This window comes from Medicago sativa, chromosome 1, assembly GCF_051527215.1.
Source record: "Medicago sativa cultivar Bolivia chromosome 1, Bolivia_mono, whole genome shotgun sequence".
Taxonomy (NCBI): Eukaryota; Viridiplantae; Streptophyta; class Magnoliopsida; order Fabales; family Fabaceae; genus Medicago; species Medicago sativa.
In genome coordinates, this window is record NC_140749.1 from 37,804,454 (window position 1) to 37,822,980 (window position 18,527).

The 18,527-nt window shown below is 34.9% G+C and overlaps 1 protein-coding gene across 1 annotated transcript; it reads right to left on the bottom strand.

Moving 5' to 3' along the window:
• Positions 1-15,878: 15,878 nt before the first annotated feature.
• On the bottom strand, positions 15,879-17,399 carry LOC146954769 (uncharacterized). Its single transcript, XM_085745898.1, has one exon. It carries the CDS (start codon positions 17,397-17,399, stop codon positions 15,879-15,881), a length of 1,521 nt encoding a protein of 506 aa, XP_085602024.1.
• Between the last annotated feature and the right edge of the window lie 1,128 nt (positions 17,400-18,527).

Sequence of the window (18,527 nt, forward strand, 5' to 3'; positions counted from 1 at the left end):
GTCATTTACCAGGCTAAAGAAGAATCGCTCAAAAACTACTTAGACAGATGGTCAAAGGAAGTTATCACGGCCAAATGTCTTGATGACATGATGATGCCATTTCTATTAAAGTGATCCCTACTAAAAGGATATAAGTTTCACCATAAAATATGAATCAAAGACAACATGTCCTTAAATCATATGTTGGCTTTGAGGAGAAATTACATACAATATGAAGAAAAGATGAAAGCCCCAAATGAAAAATGAGAACGGACAAACAAATCTAGCTTTTATAATAATCGTACATAAAGAGAACACATCTTTCAAGATTGTGTCCACTCTGAGTTCAAATAAGAGGGATTATTGTTCCATTGGAAACTAAAGGATAAATCAAGAGTTGTTAAGAACAAGTATTTCATATTTCACAAGAGTAATGAACATGGCACTTAGGATTTCATTTAGTACAAAGACGACAATGAAACCCTCATCAAAGGAGAAAACTTAAAAGAATACGATGGAAGGTCATGTTGTAGATATAGTTTAAAATGGGAAGTATAAATACAATAAAAAGAGAAAACATGAAGGATTTCATGGAGACCGTACAAAGGAAAAAGAGTTATCAGTAGCCATGGTCCCGAAGGGAGGATATGTTAACCAGTGGTATTGACATCCTCAATCGAATACAAGGAAACCTTTTCAAGATATTCTCAATTAAACAAAGATTTAATTATGAGTTTCCAAGATTAAACTTACTAGGTTTAAAATCTTTAACAATTCCAAATCAAACCCAGATTTACATAAATAACCACTATTAACACAAATGCTAATTGAATATTTTTTTAATATGCAATCAAGATGATTAGAGTTCTAATGATTGATTGCATAAAGAAGTTTGAGCCAAACTTGTTAATTTTGAAGGTGATAAAAATACAAGAAATGGGAGTTTGAATTGTGTTTGCCGCTTTTTGTAACTCTTTAAAAACACAAATAGCAGTGGAAAGTAAAGAGATAAGGAAAGAGACGACACAAATAGTTTATCGTGGTTCACCCCACAACCCGAGATTACTTCTAGTCAGCTTGCACTTCCAAGAGATTTTTCCACTATAATCAAATTATGATTACAACAACAATACTAAGAAAAAACCCTTGTCCTAGATTTCCTTACATCAACCTAGAGGTGTAACACCCCGATTTTTAATATTAAGCCGTTAATATTATTATGAGATAATATCAGTATTATTATTATTATTAGTATTGACTGCTTGATATTATTAAATTAAATTATTCGTGGTTGTAGATGTTATGAATAATGAGGAAGTAATGGAGTTAACTAGTCGATTAAATAATGCGAGAAAACAGTTTTAGGAAAGATACATTGTTTTTAACACGGATAAGAAGGTAGAGTGCAAACATAGGTGCATTAGTAAAAATGGATAAGAAAGAGGTGTAAGTAGTAGATGTGTAGTGTTTAGTGATGTGGACAGAGAGTGGTGTAAATAACAAGGCAACATAGTAAAGAAAGAATAGTAGCTAGGGATGAAGATAGCAAGCATGTCTAAAAATTATGTGAGAAAAACACTAAGCCCAAAACAGTAGTTATTATAAATAGAGGATAACATGAGAGTATTAGGGTTACAGAAAACAGAAGAAAAAAATTAAGAGGAGCATAATAAAAACCAGAGTTGTGGAGAAAAGAGGCAAAGGAGGCAAAGAGAGAAGAGCTTAAGGAGAGATTCAAACGTAGGAATTGTTTAATTTGGGAAAACTAGAGGTAAGGGGGAGTTATATTTAGCATAAATGGTGTATATTCATGGTGATAGTGAAAGGTCCTTAATTTTAGATGTTTTATTTATTCATACGATGAATCCTTGATATATTTTATTCCTCTCTGGTGTTATAATTGCGAGTTCAATTGTAATTATGATTCTGTGAATTCGGTATTGTTATTATAGAAACTATGGTGAGTAAATGGTGATGAAATATGTTGTCGAGAGTTTTTGAGTGATAAAGACTAAAATTGTGAAACTAGGATTAGAGTGATTAAATAGAGAGTTTAATCGAGGAGTAATGTAATTAGGTAGGTTGAATGAGAATTGATGTGTAATTGATCATAGAGAATCAGTAATAATATTGGTGAATATTGGTGTCAAGATATGGTGATGGTGGGTATAGGATGAAGGAGAAAGGTTGAAAATAACTAGGTTTTGAGTGGTGAATTAAATAGGTAAAAGATGGTTTTTATGAGGTGGATTATTTGAAAATTAGTGTTTGAAAAATGGAGTCGGAAAAGGTCCATCGAAGTGAAATCGCTGCAAAACTGCAATTTGCTGTCAACTGACAGACACGCACGGTCGTGCCTTCCAGGCGCACGACCCGTGCGTTTTCATCTAGTTCTATGTGCAGTTTTTGAGTTTTTTTTGGGAGCGCACTGTTGTGCTTCCAAAGAGCATGGTCGTGCACCCTTCCTAGACTTATAAAACCCTACTTTTATGCCTTCAATGAGTTTCTAAAGTGTAGGAGAGGGTCCTGAAGTAATGAACCTAAGAGAGGGAAGCACGTTTAAGTGTCTTAAAAGTGATTCTTTAAAACAATGGTGAGCCTAAAAGATGAAATAGTTAAAGGAGTATAATAGGTAAGAAGAGATATGAAGTGGTAGTTTAGGATAGTTGATGATAACTAAAATAATTTCATTAAGGTAATAAAGAGCTTAAGGTAGTCGTTGGATAAAAGTGTAGAAGATTTCAAACAAATAAAGGATAGAGTGTGGTCGATTAGGATGATTGAAGGTGTTGAGAGAGGCGATAAGATGAACTGAGATCAAAGATAGGTAAAGGTGAGCTAAGTAATGAAAAATATTAGTGGTAAGGAGAAACGTTGAATTACTTAAAGTTAGTAAGATGATTTTAATGGTGTAAACAGTGCAGATATAGGGCGAGTTAAATGTTATTTGTATTTTTAATTTAGAAAAATACTTTGGGGTTAGGGTGTTACAAAAGGACTTCCTAATCTAAATTCAAAGATATACAACAATAAGTTGTTTTAAAAAAGATAATGTTTACACAAACTCTAGGATTAGTAAACATACATTAAGCACAATACACTAAAAGTGTATCCCTTACAGATGTTTCTTTTGACTTTTACTAGACAAGGTATATACTATAAATAAGTATGTATCTAATTACAATAGTGTATATGAACATATTAAGTTTTGTATATACGTGAGTATGCTTATAAGTGTCATAACCTTCTTCAATCAAACTTGGTCCTTTATATAAAGATGAAGTAGATGACCATTGAATAAATCCTTGTATTTGAATGTCTGAATGAATGCTAAGATATCTTGGAGATTGGAGGTCATCGCTTCAGCTGTCCAATTCCATCAATCATGATCTTTAAGGAGTTTTATTCTCTTTCTTAAGTCAGAATAAACTTTCACTATATGAGATAAATAACAAGTTTAGATTTTAAGTCATCTTTTGAGTAAGTGGTGTCTCCCAAAACACTATGAGTATTTTAAGGTGGAAAGACTGAGTGTAAGTATACACTATTCAAGTTATAGTCTAAAAAAATATCGATACCACAAGGATTGTGTGGAGCTATAGCTTCGTATATATTTTCAGTAGAAAACTTGTTTGCAAGAAAATAAAGTAAATCATTTATCACAACAGTAAATATAAAAGGTTAAGTTTGGTGAAACAATTAAAAAGATTATAAATTCTCAAGATGGAAAATGTGGTTTAAACTAGGTTCAGTTATGAAAAAACATTATTACGATTTACAAAGCTATAGGTCGGTACGACTTATGTGTCTCTCAGAGCTATAGCCGTTTATTAGCTTCTTAAGCTACTGAGATTCACATAGCTATATCCCTATCCAGTTTCCTGTCAACCAATTTGTCTTAGGGAGTGTTACCTTATCCATCGTGTTAAGGTCGTAACGACACACCTTTCGAGATACGATTACGCAGAACTTAACACACAACAATTGCTAGGTTAGGTGATTACCTTTTCATCACGAAGAGTATTCAGGACTTAAGCTCCTTGGCCTCTGAAAAGAGTCCTACCAAGAATTTAGCTCTTAGCTATAGCTTCCTATAGCTTCCAGACTCTTCTAAGTTCAAGTTAATGTTTAAACAATCTCTCTTGATCCTTTCACCTTTCGATGCTTAAGAACAAATTTATATCTAACAAACATGTTTCACTCATATACCGGTTAAAGATCAGGGAACTATAACATTAGAAATAGAAGGGATCAAATTTTACTTCTAAAGATTTTGAGTTAAAGCAGTTTGTTAGAAAGAAGTTCAGCACTACAACTTCATATATCACAAATAAGTAAATGTCACAACCTCACCATGTCTAAACCAAAAGAAGGGGTTTAGATCATGGTGAGTTGAACTACAAAGATGAAGATGAAAATAAAGATAAATGAAAACATAGAAAACTAAATTGATAGATCAAATAGAGCTAGTACAAACTTACAATCATTTGAAGGAGAGTGGAGAGCCAAAGCATCACCAAGTAATTTAACTCTAAACCTCTAGAATCTAGCACCCATGCTCATCTATGAAGAAGATGAGATGGAATGAGAACACTAAAGCTGCTAACCCTAGCCATAACCTGGGCTCTCCAATTCTATAATGAATTTTTGGACCATTTGGCACCAACACATGATTGTCCTTCTATAGTACAAGGCCAACCACTACAAGTTGTACCCTTTGGTCATTTTACACATGTGATTTCCTTATCATATCCTACCTACCCCCTGTCATATTACTTTATTATCCATAGGATTCCAATAATTAGAGGCAACTCATATTCTTCATCATTAAGCAATGGCCAAACTTGGTCCCACATGTTTGCACTACGTACGACCCGGATAGTGATCTAGAGCGCTGCAGCTTTCCGTATCTTCAATAAAGCACCCTTCATCCACGTTGAAACTTCCCACATCTTTAGAGTCATTCCTTAACCTACATCATAAAACATCCAAGGCAAGCATTACAAGTTCAGAAGGATTACATAACACTAAAGACAAATACAACTATAAGATCTTAAAATAATCACTGATTAGATGTCTTAAGCAATGCAATCACTCAATTTTTTATTCTTATCGGAGCTAAGTGCAACATGATAATCAACTAAATTTTCGGTTATCAGTAAGCCACATATAACTCTTGTCTAGGCACAAATACAAGAGCATCCTATAGAAACATCACGATCTCTCAATCATAGAAATCATTTATAAAATCTTAGGTCATAGTTGGTAAGAAGCTTGTGTTAATCCAACAAAGATGATAGATGACATTAAAGGAAAGCTAATTTTTTTTAACCATCGAAATCACTCAAACCAATCTATTTTGTGTAATCAATCAAACCTTGCAACCACCTATAAACTTTATAATCTTTAATTATAAGTTTAGTTAATTTCGTAATAGAAACAACAATGCATGTGGAGACAATAACTTACTACTTTATTACTTATAATATTTTGGTGCACATGCAAAATTTCATCGTCACTTACTTGACATTATTTCAAAGGAGCAAAGAGGATTTACAGAAGGAAGGAAAATCAAAGAATGAATGTGTCTTGCTTCAGAAGCCATAAATATGTTGTATAATATATCTTTTGGTGGAAATCTAGCTATCAAAATTGATATATGAAAACATTTGATACTATTGATTGAAGCCTCTTGCTAAAAGCATTGAAGCCATTTGGCTTTAACATATTGTTTCGTAACGGATACATATTATTTTGCATTTGTAATTGGTCTCTATGTTCAATTAAGAAAGATTCTGTTATTTTCTCAACAAAATGACATTATATTTAGAGTTAAATATATTTTTTGCATTAGTAACATATTAATTATTTATATTAGTTGCTATAATTTTTTTATAAATTTGTAGTCCTTAGTTTTAGGATGTTAATATGGATCTAGTATAAATGTAGAATATTTTTAGTAAATTTGAATAAATATTATTTTTGTTTCTCCTTTATTGTTATTGTTGTTGTTGTTGTTGTTGTTGTTATTATTATTATTATTATTATTATTATTATTATTATTACTACTACTACTACTACTACTACTACTACTACTGCTACCACCACCACTAGCGGAAAGACGGGCACTATCGTGCCCGTCTGTCCGCTCTTTCTACTGCGCTAACGCATGTGATTATTTTATTATGTTTGTTTGTATAATTTTGATTAAATTTTTTTAATTTTTAAATATTATGGAAATTATTGATATATTGATTTATAAACAAAATATTGTCAAGGCATATAACAAAATTATTTTTAAACTCAACATATTTTAGTTTGCTTGCATATAAAATTAAGGTAAAATAATGATCATTTATTGTTTATTCTAACAACAATTAGTAACATCATAACATAAATGTGTGTTGTGTAAAATAAACATCATAAATAAATGTATAAATGACATGCTATGTAAAAGAAACATTGTTATGATTGCGATAAAAGAATATCTGAAAAACTACATTTTTCGTAAAGTCTCCATCTTCTCCTTCTATGTTCCCTTCTTTAATGAGAACTTTTGTTGAATTTTGAGAAACTTCTCTTGATAAAGCTACATATAATTGACCATGGCTGAAAAACATGTTGTGGAAGATAGATTCCGACATTGGGAATGGTCTGTCCTTGTGACTTATTTATGGTAATAGCAAAACTTAGTCTAATGGGAAACTATTTTCTACTAAGCACAAAGGGAAATCCTGAACTCGCATTTGTTTTTGATTTAATTCTGGGCAAGAATGCTCTTTTTCCAGCATTGCTTTATGTTAGGATTTTCACGTCCAACATATTCTTAAATAAACCACGACATAACAATCGTGTTCCATTGCACAAGCCATATCTAGGGTCTATGTTCGCAACAACATCAAAGATGCACCTTTTTTTACCTTTAAAATATGTGGTGGGATACTTCCTTGAGCAGTTGAGTTTAGGAATTCCTGTTGATATAAGTTATGAGTATCCCCTTCAACCTCGTTAAATGACAACAAAATATGTTATTCTCCTAGAAACTAATTGATAATTATGTCATTCAATTTTTGAACATCATCATTTGTAGGTGTAATTATGGCTCTTTCGACCATATATGAATTATGATATTACTCCTCCCCTATGAATCACATACACTCCTCATATTAGATGTGTCTGAACACGTGTTGCATCCGCATCCACAAATATAATTGCCCTAAATTATGTGATTTTCTCAAATTATCAACGTTATTGGCGTGTCAGTATCCATGTTGTATCTGATGTCGGTGTTCGTATCCATACTTCTTAGCGGTCCTCTCTTTTTATGGCCTCTCAGATGGTGGTTTGAATGTAACCAAAAACAAAATATGGTGGTTTGAAGCTTTCTAGTGTTTCTGTTTTTAGTTGTTGGTAACATGTGTGTGATTATCGTTTAACAATTTTGAATTGTTTAAATGGTTTTAACACTTTGATTTCACTGTATTTTGTTGAATATTGGATGGGGGCCATGAGAGCAGTTTATCCATTGTATACATGTAGAACGTTTGGAATCACAGAAAAAGCAATGCTTTTATTCCTTTAAACGGCAATGGAAGGAGCTTAACGACAGGGGATGTTATTACTTATTTTGTTGGGTATTTGTATTGGCTGCATTATTGCTAAAACAAATATCCTTGTTCTGTAAGTTGGAACCAAAGTTCCAACATGTGTTTAGGCATCCATGTAAGATGCTGGATACAATGTTCCAACATCCTGGCACGGTTCAGTGTGCTTGGGTTCATGCCTTTATGTACATGCACCCTTTATTGTTTAAGGAAACAATATTTCCTTATCTTATCGACCAAGCAACGCGTATATCATCTAAGAATCAGCTGTGGAATATTTCTAAAGTAGATATTATATTTTACGAAATATTTATTATTGTTTGGAACGATCCTATAAATGTTCCGACATTTTAGGAGTTTTCAGATTAGTTTCTGATTCTTGTTTTGCAGATTAGCTAAACCGATCTGCAGTGTGCTGAAGCCCAATGAATTATTTGGCCCAAGCTGCTTCAATATAAAAAGAAGACTTCAAGACCTAATTGATTATTCAAGCCGTCATACTAAAAACTTTAGATTTTTAGGGTTTGAGTCTTCATGTATTCTGCTCTTGTATCGTTTGTGATGCAAGTTTAGAATCTCTTACTGTGTGTTCTTCTCGTATCGTTTGTGATACTTGTTAGGACTGTGTGTGAGTATTGATACTCTTTGTACTACACCGAAGTTGTAAAACAAAGTTTAGTTGTTTGTGTTTGAAGGTAACTTCTACTTTTGTTTTGGTTTAAGTATGATAGGTCACAGGGGTTGTGACTGACCATTAGGATAGTGAGATGAGATTTCAGATCTAGGAGTTCCTAGGTTGAAGTCTATACGGGTAGGTCCTAGGTCATATAGTGTAAACGAGGAGTTTGCTGAGAGCTATTGAATAAGGACTACACTAGTGGATTTCCTTCCTGACTTGGTAGCCCCTAGAGTAGGTGTGTTTGTCACCGAACTGGGTCAACAAACTCATTGTGTTCTTTACTTTCTTGTCATTTATTTTCTTGTTTTATTTCTACTTATCGCGTGATGTTGAAACATTGAGCGTAACATTGCAAACGTTAAAAACATCATACAGAACATTTAAAACAAGTACGCCAGAATTTCATATTTTCCCTTTAAAAAAAACCACAGTTCTCCTTATATAAAAAAAAAAACACGCTATCATATTTTGTATAAGCAATTATAAACCAGCAAAGTTAAATAATTCTTAAAATTAATCGTAAACAATTTGAATCATAATCATTTTTTTTAAAGAAATCATAATCGCTTATAAACCAGCAAAGTCAAATATATAATCCATAAAATTAATCGACTTTGATTAGTTGTAACATGAAAGAAATAGAAAAAAAAACTAAACAGGTTAATTCTGAATTCTGATGCAGAGGGTTGAGAGACATTGAGAAAAACTAAACAATGCGGGAATGAACTATTAACTGTGATAATCCTACTTATTAATATTTAATATAGTGCTAACAAATCTTTTTCTAAAATATTTTGAGTCCTAATCTTTTTTTAGAGGATTTAAAGTCCAATCTTTAACATTATTTTTTGCTCACGTTTGTTACTAATATCTTCTTTAGAGGATTTAAAATCCAATCTTTAACATTAATTTTTGCTCACGTTTGTTACTAATCTCATTTTTAGAAGATTTAAAGTCCAATCTTTAACATTATATTTTGCTCACGTTTGTTCCTAATCTTTTTATCAGAAGATTTAAAGTCCAATCTTTAACATTATTTTTTGCTCACGTTTGTTACTAATATTTTTTTTAGAGTATTTAAAGTCCAATCTTTAACATTATTATTTTTTGATCACGTTTGTTACTAATCTTTTTATTAGAGGATTTAAAGTCCAATCCTTAACATTATTTGTTGGTCACGTTTGTTACTAATCTTTTTTAGAGGATTTAAAGTCCAATCTTTAACAATATTTTTTGCTCACTTTTGTTACTAATCTTTTTTTAGAGGATTTAAAGTCCAATCTTTAACATTATTTTTTGCTCACGTTTGTTACTAATCTTTTTTTAGAGGATTTAAAGTCCAATCTTTAACATTATTTTTTGCTCACGTTTGTTACTAATCCTTTTTTTAGAGGATTTAAAGTACAATCTTTACCATTATTTTTTGCTCACGTTTGTTACAATTGATCAAAGGCTAAAGAAGAGTAACTTATATTAATAAAATAATAAAATAATATGGAAATACTGTTTTTGGTGGAAGTAATAAAATAATATGGAAATATTGTTTTTTGTGGAAGGGATATGAAAATACTTGGCAATCTTTGTCGGTTGTATTGAAGGGAACAACACAGATGTACAACATAAAATCAGCTATAAAAAAGTAACACGAGTTTTTGTTTTGTGCTAGTTTTTTGTGAGTTTGATCTGTGGTTAATAGAGGTAAAAGAGGGTTAACGGGGACAATTAGTGACATGGATTAGTAATCCACGTGTTTATAATTGGCTAACAGTAATAACAGTTCATAAGGAATTGTGCGTAAGTTTTCTCCTTAAATTAAATTTATTCTTATCTATTTGTTACATGTGTTATTTGAATTTAAAATTAAAAATAAAAATTAAGGGTATTTTTGGAAAGAAAAGTTCAACCCAAAAGTGCGCTGAAATGGGTAGTTTTCTTTATATATAGTAAGATAAAATTCATGTTTTACAAAAAACAAAAATAGTTAAGGTCCACCTGGACTATTTTTGATACGTCAATATTAAACACACAACCCAACTATTTATAAAGAATAGAGTTTTTAGTCTTTCAATAATAAATATACAATGAGATAAAGAGGTAGAGAGAGGTGATCACCTCAAGATGGAATAACATCTGATGTTTTTAGTTATTTTCTTTGTATTTGAAGGCAAATAAAAAGTTAACTAGAGAAGTTGTCAATGGTTTGAGAAACCTTTTATATTGTTTTCATTCGAGTCGTTGTAATTCTCTTTTATCCTAAATAATGCAACTCCATAGAAGTGGTGTGGTGCTCCTTTGATTAATTTAATTAATTTTTTCTTCTTAATTTATATGTGTGTGTTCGTCTCTTTTATTTTATACTTTCTATAAACTGGTTATCATTTTCTTTTAAAAAAAAAACAAAAGATAGAGTGGAAACCGTTAAATGACAACATATTTCAACTACGTTGATACCTAAAATGACCATCTATCATTTAAAATAGAATAACAAACATATATTAAAATGAAAATAGCGAAATAAATCTTTGGGAGACTAGACCAAAATCTAAAAAAATAAGCATATGAGCTTACAACATCTCCTTCTCATTAAAACTCATTAGTAAAATTAAGTTGATGTTGATGCAGCAGGTCCAATAAAAGGTGATAGGTGGGTGTCGTGCCATTTTTCGGACGGTCAAAAGACCCTTTTTTATTTCACGACTGAACATTTAATTCTTTTCAAAAGAAAGTGGAAAAAGGTTCAAATACCACATTTTAAGGGATTAAGGGTTCGGGGGTTGGTTATATTTAGGGAAGGTGTTAAGCACCCTAAATATTCGTAGTACTCTACGAGAACCTCTTGATTTTATTTAACTTTTGTGCTATAAACTCGCTTTCTTTAAAAAATGGAATTTGTAATGATAAAAGAAAATTAGAGACCTAAATTATCTACGTTTTATTGATTTGGAAGGACGCGTGTCCTTTGCCTACGTACCCGTGAGGGATCAAAACCTCGTAGTTCGGGGTAGAAATTGACGTTTGATTGGTTTTGGGTTTTTTAATGGTTTTTGAAAAAGGTTTAAAAATGAAAAGCCAAATGGCAAATTGGAATTGGTTTGTATTTTTTAATATTGAAAGGAATAGACTTGAAGTAAGATTAAATTGATTGAAGTTTGATTAAGAAAATAAAAATGAAAAAGACGGTTACTTGATTTAAGATCAAGGTTTGTTTATGAAAATATTTTTGTGATTTTAAATGCAAAAAAGGGTTTTTTTTATTATTGTGCTTGACAAGAGTTTCATCTTGCTCCTACGTATCTCCAGGTGCTATGGAGAAATCAAAGCTACGTAGTTCTAGGTAGAAATTAAAGCTGAGGTCGAGCAAGACAAGCTCAACCTCTAGAAATTAAAGCTGAGGTTGAGCAAGACAAGCTCAACCTCTAGAAATTAAAGCTGAGGTCGAGCAAGACAACCTCAAGATTTTTGAAAGAGTTAGAGTTAAGCCTAGATCTAAGAAATGAAATACTACCTTTTCTTGAAAATGGCTTCTGCTGTGACTGGCTTTGTGTAGGTTTCAAATCGGCTTGGTGGACTTGGATAGAGTTGTGATGCGGTTTGGTTTAGGGTGTGATGGGTTATGGATTTTGGTTGCTTTGGCACCGTATTCTGTGACTGGTTTGGTGTCTGAGATTTGGGTTTTATGATGTTTGATTCTTCTGGCTCTTTTGAATGATTTTATTGCTTGATTGTATGCTTGAGAGTGTACTTCCAATTCTCTTCTTTTTTTCTTCCTCTCTTTCTTTGTTGAGAGAAAGCTTCTATTTATAGCCAACCTTCATCCTTAAACATCTGCAGCTGTTCATCCTTGTGTAGAGACCCTTGCTGTTGATAGGAATTGCAAAACTGCCATTGTCTCATACTTTTGTACACTGAGCTTGAGCTTGTCAGCCTCGACCTCAGCATTTAACACTAAGAGCTTGAGCTTGTCTTGGACCAGGAGCGTGTGTGAACAGTGAAAAGTACATGAACAGTAAAAATATCTTATCTTTTTACAGCTGTTTCATGCTTGTTCTCCAAGATGCATTGTTGTTAATGTCCTTGCATTTCTTAGCCACTAAGACACCATTATTTAATTATTTTAGCATACTTGGTCACCAAGTCTTGTTTTTTTTAAGATATTTTGCTTGCTTGCTCATCAAGATTCATCTTTAAAGCTTGAGCATGATCACAATGCTCATGAGAGCTGGAGCATAAACACAATGTTCATGAGAGCTTTAGCATAAACACAATGTTCATGAGAGCTTGAGCATTAAAGAGAGTACATTAACAGGCAAAAATACTTCGGGCCAAAAGACAAATGAAATGGGATCTTAAGTCAAAAATTGGGGTATGACAGATGCCCCTATTTAAGTTTCTTCGTCACGGGGTTTAAAATTTTTTTTTTTTTAAATCAACGGGTCGAAGAGACTTAAATACTAAGTACACCAATTTTGACCAGTTGAAATGCTGAGAATGCAATGCTTATATGAATGATATGAGTGCGTGCAAATGCCATTACGAATGCAACAAGTGGCAAACATATGTTGACTGAGAGACAAATTGATAGTTATCACTGGGGAGGAATAGAGCTTGTCGATTACCAACAGCCGTGGTAAAAGACAGAAATACAGAAACAAATGCTTGTCTATTACCAACAGCCCGTGGTAAAAAGACGAAAATACAGAAAAAAAATGTTTGTCTATTACCAACAGCCCGTGGTAAAAAGACGGGAATACAGAAATAAATGCTTGTCTAATACCAACAGCCCGTGGTAAAAAGACAGAAATACAGAAATAAATGCTTGTCTATTACCAACAGCACGTGGTAAAGAGACGGAAATACAGAAATAAATGCTAGTCTAATACCAACAGCCCGTGGTAAAAAGACGGAAATACGGAAATAAATGCTTGCCAATTACCAACAGTCGTGGTAAAAGACGAAAACGCAGAAGATAAAGTTTGTCAATTACCAACAGCCGTGGTAAAAGACAGGAACGCAGAAGATAAAGCTTGTCAATTACCAACAGCCGTGGTAAAAGACGGGAACGCAGAAGATAAAGCATGTCTATTACCAACAGCCGTGGTAAAGACGGGAATACGGGAAATAAAGCTTGTCTATTACCAACTGCCGTCGTAAAGACGAGAATACGGGAAATAAAGCTTGTCTATTACCAATTGCCGTGGTAAAGATGAGAATACGGGAAATAAAGCTTGTCTATTACCAACTGCCGTGGAAAATACGGGAATACGGGAAATAAAGTATTGGTAAAGTGATTATTTGATGGGATGGGACCTGCCACTTGAATACAAATTGATTGGTGACATTTATGAATTAGACACTTTGGGGATGACCCTTTTTTTTTATACATTGGAGTAAAACAACATGAAGATAATGCAACTATGTATGGATGATATGAGTGCTATGTATGCATGAATGAATGTATGCGTATGAGACTCGTATGACAGTATAACGGTAAGACTGTTGAGACAAGATTGGGCAGGTCCAAAGAAAGCGGCCCGACAGCATGTTACAAGCTTCCCACACTCTTCATTGGGGAATAACATCACTTGGGGATGAATTATACATCGTTGGGGTAAAGCCCTTCAAACAAATCACTGGCAGAAGTTGCCATTAATCAACCCAGCATAAAGTGCATTCTTTCATTTGGTCCACCTGAGATGTGATGCCCCTGTCTTTGTTTTTTTTTTGTATTGTTTTTTTTTGTTTATTCGAATCCCTAATTTTTGCCTGGATCGCCCTTTCGGGTTTTCAATCCACCGGGATGCTCACTTTTGCCTAAGTCGCCTTTTCAGGTTTTCGACTTAGCGAGCTCTTTCTTTTTTTCTTTAACAGAGGTCATCTCACAGCTTTTGGTCATGCTTACCTTGCAGAATTTAACTGTCCTTGAGACGGATGCTGATGTATGTTTCACCTACTCATAAGTTCAAAGAAGATGTACATGTTGTTTATGCATTTCAAAAGATGTAAAATAAAAAGTTTTTGTATTTTTTTGAAAATTTTGCTTCAAGTATTTTCATCAAAAATAGAAGAAATTAAATAGAATAAGTGAGAGTTCCAAATAAATGGGCATATGCTCAAATTAATGTAATGGAGTGGTAGCATGCCAAAGGTGTGGCTCCATGGATTTTAAAATGTTTGGAAAATGGTAATTATAAAGGGAAAGGTACATTGAACACAATAACCGCTACTCTCCCTGACAACTTTGAATCAACCACTGTTCCGAGTCATTGATTTGCAGCTGCTTCACATCGGAGGTCTTTTTGACAGTTGGATGCCCCCAAGTGGATTGTGCCTACCTGATGCAGTTACTTTGTCATGATCCTTAACTTTTGCATAGATCGCCCTTTTCGGGTTTTCAATCTATCAGGATAATCATCATTCATTTTTTTTATGTCTCTAACTTTTGCATGGACCGTCCTTTCGGGTTTTCAGTCCATCGAGACGCTCTTTTTTTGTCCAAGCCGCCTTTTCAGGTTTGCGACTTATCGAGCTTTTCTTTTAACAAAGTATTTCTTGACTGCATCGGTATTCATAAGTTTGCTAACATTCATTGTGATTTGCCATCCATTTGTCCCTGGAATCGGGTAATATATTTTTGAGCACAAAGTCACTTTCTTGACATTCGCGGGGACAAACCTTCTTTGTTGCATACTTGCTTTATCCTTTTTATATAACTGTCCACGACATACGGCGGTAACACTTTTAAATTCATTGGAACTTCCGTTGACGGGGCTTTGACTTCCACGAGAAGCACTGCCTTTGTATACTGAGGGTAGAGGGGGATTGCTCCGGTTGAAGTGTGTACTGAAGTACAATACCCATGCAAGGCAAATTGTAGCATCTCGTGCCAGTTTTTGTACATGAAAGTCCTCTTCTGGACAATCTTTCTTGATATTTGTAGCTTCGATGGCCAAGCTGCCCCAGTAGGCGAGAAATCTCATTGGAAACTTCTTCATCATCCTTCTCTTTAGCCTTGGATACAAGGAACTCAAAGTTGAGAGAGAGTACAGGGTTTAAGTGCTCATTGGGTTTAATAATGCATGATTTGCTTATTGATATAAACATTATGATTATGCAGATATGTGAAAATGATTTTGGTTTTTTTTTTTTGTATTACCATTCTTCCAGAAAGTACAAGAAATAAAAACAAAGTTGGGATCAAGATGATCTTTTTATTAATAATGGGAAATACATGAAGCAAAAAGCCCTACACAAGTTCACTTAAGTCTCGGGCGGGACGAAAGGATTTTTTTGAAAAAGAAAAAAACATAAAGCAACAAGCAAATATATTTCTTGAACAATTGAGTAGCGGAAGGAAATATCGATGACGATCCGACTGCGGCTGGTCATTCCATGTGTCAAAAACACTAGATATTATGATTTGGTAGTGGATTGACTTGCACATTTGGATCCAGGTCTGTGAAGGATAACTCCTTGTTATGGATTAGCTTCTGGACCTCATCCTTAAGAGCCATACAATGTTCAATGTCATGCCCCGGTGCCCCTTGATGGAACTCGCAGGTGTGGTCGGCACGGTACCATGCAGGTAGAGGATTTTGCATGCGAGGGAGAGGCCTGAGTTACACCAGATTTCTTGTAAGTAGGGAAGGTAACAAATCCTTATACAACATGGGTATAGGAGCGAATTGGTTTCTAGGCGGACGAGGCTGCTGTTGAGCTTGAGGACGATGTTGTTGCTGAGGTAGAGGATGGTAATATGGTTGCTGGTGGAATTGCTGAGGGTTATTTGGTTGATGATTCTGCTGATACAATGGCGGATAATATGGTAGAGGTCCTTGAGGCCTTGGTGGTCTTTGTGGTGTGATGTTGGCGATATAGGGGTAGTTTGGATATACAGGCTGATATCCGCCATGAGCCACCATGCCGACTTCCTGCGTATTCTTTTTCGGATGTCCGTGTCCAAATCTCCTATTACCATCAGATGAACTACCCGATGGACCGCTTGACGAACCACTTTCCTTAGCCATACGTTCCTTTCGGGCCCAATCTTCAATGCGTACTCCAATGTCTATCATGTCGGTAAACTTTTGCGAAGCACAGGCCAACATCTTCTCCGAGTAGAAAGGGCTCAGAGTTTCATAGAACAAATCAGATAACTCACTTTCATCCAGAGATGGGCGGATTTGAGCAGATTTTTGAATGAAACGTTGAGCATATTCCTTGAATGACTCTTTGTGCCCCTGGGACATGGATTGCAGTTCTTTCCTGTTAGGTGCCAGAAATGAGTTGTATTTATACTGCTGGAGGAAAGCATCTGCCAGTTCCTCGAAAGAAGCAACACTCTTTAGATTCATGTACCAAGTATGTGCAGGACCAGCCAGACTGTCCTGAAAACAATAGATAAGCAAGGGCTCGTCTTCCTTGTGAGCCGTCATCTTCCTTACATACATGGTTAAGTGCATTTGCGGGCAAGTTTCTCCCGTGTACTTCTCGAAGGCCGGTGCCTTGAACTTATAAGGTATTACCACATTTGGGACCAGACAGAGGTCATGCACATTCTGATTGAACATCTTTTTGCCACGAACGTTCCTCAGCTCTTTCTGTACTCCTTCCAATTTCTCTTCCAGGTTGCCCATTCGATCATTACCCAGTACACTACCCGAATGATAAATTTGCCCTTCCTCTTGCTGAGTTGCATGGACAGTAGGCCCTGCCTGTGTTACGGTAGCCCGACGAATCTGTTGACCGTAAGGAAATGGGATTTCATTGACTTCGGGACGAAGACCTTCGTTAGGCATATGTGGCATACCCCATGGATAACCTTTTGGCATGTCATACAGAGGGTTAAAAGTAAATCTTTCAGGACCCGGAGGATGGAAACCCTCATTGTACTTGTCACCTGATGAGCAACCCACCTCAAGAGATTGCGAAATTCCAGCAGATGCCGCCGCAGTAGCGATTGGCTGTGAAATACCCTCAGCCGTAGCGGAAACAACCCCGTTAGGAATTGGCTCGGAGGCTACTGCTTGTTCCCTCTCAGCCATTATAACGTCCATCATGATTGACAATTTCTCCAACTCAAGCTTTAGACGATCAACTTCCCCTCTAAGCTCAACATTTTCTTGTTCTGTGGATGACATCCTTCTTCTGACGTAAGCTCGAGTGCGATGAATGCGAGTAGGTCTTTGATTAGTATGCCGGGCCACTTTGTTTGATATGAGTTGACTTTTTTACAGAAAAGAAAATGGTGTGAGACTTTGAATTTGAAACTAATGCAATGCACATGATGTATGAAATGCTTATGCAAAAAATGTACAATTTTTTTGTTATCGAAGGATTAGTCAAGGTGAATTGTAAACATCGCAGATGAATCATGATTTCATTTGAAAATTTGTAAAGATTTTGCAATCGGTTCTATTTTCAAAAGGTAAGAACGAAACCAAGGAAAAAGTTCTTAACAAAAGCAGAAGGTTAGTTAAGATTTTTAAAGTTTGTATTTCTTGGTGTTCCTCTTTTCAAGGTGGAATATCTCTGATGTTTACAAAAACTTATCTAAGTCCTTCGATGATTTTGATGAGAAAAGTTTTTTATGAATGAATGCATGTATGCATGATTATGCAACAAAAATGGTAAAAACATGGTGAGGTTAAGTCCATAATGATGGAGTCAAGGGTAACAACGCCATTTGGTAAGGACTATGGTTTCCATTTGCACTTGTATCACGGGTTCTACCAAGGTCCCAAAGTCCAACCCCCTCCGAATTTTATTGGATACCGAGAAAACACCCGGTCCAACAACGTTCGCAGGAAAGTCTCGTTTGAGTGTAGCATCGCGTGTCGACTAATACCGAGACAACACCCGGTTAGCCACCGCACTACGTCCTAAAAGGCCAAGATGGGTTAAAGGTGACTAAAGGTTCTTAGCGTTCAAACGGAAACTTAAGAGTAATAAAGTCTAAACGTGACAACACACGCCGACAAATATCACTTCAAGCTCCTCCGCTAAGTGTGGTTATCTCACGTGTGTCAAGACGCGAGAATACTCTCGGTATGCCACTATGAGTTTACCACCCCTATCTTATATTTCCCTCAAGTCCGGGTTAGGACTTATCTCACCACTCACGTTTAGAAAGGAGAAAGAAGAAAGAGAACAAATATACACGTAATTTCCATCTTTTTTAAAAAACATTTTTTTTAGCAAGTTTATAACACAAATTTTAAATAATGCCAAGTTAGGTTCAACCCTCTTACTTATAGTCCCCAGTGAAG

What these genes read in the sequence shown, in the direction of transcription:
- LOC146954769 (XM_085745898.1), bottom strand. Translation starts at nt 17,399, where the DNA reads ATGTCATCCACAGAACAAGAAAATGTTGAGCTTAGAGGGGAAGTTGAT.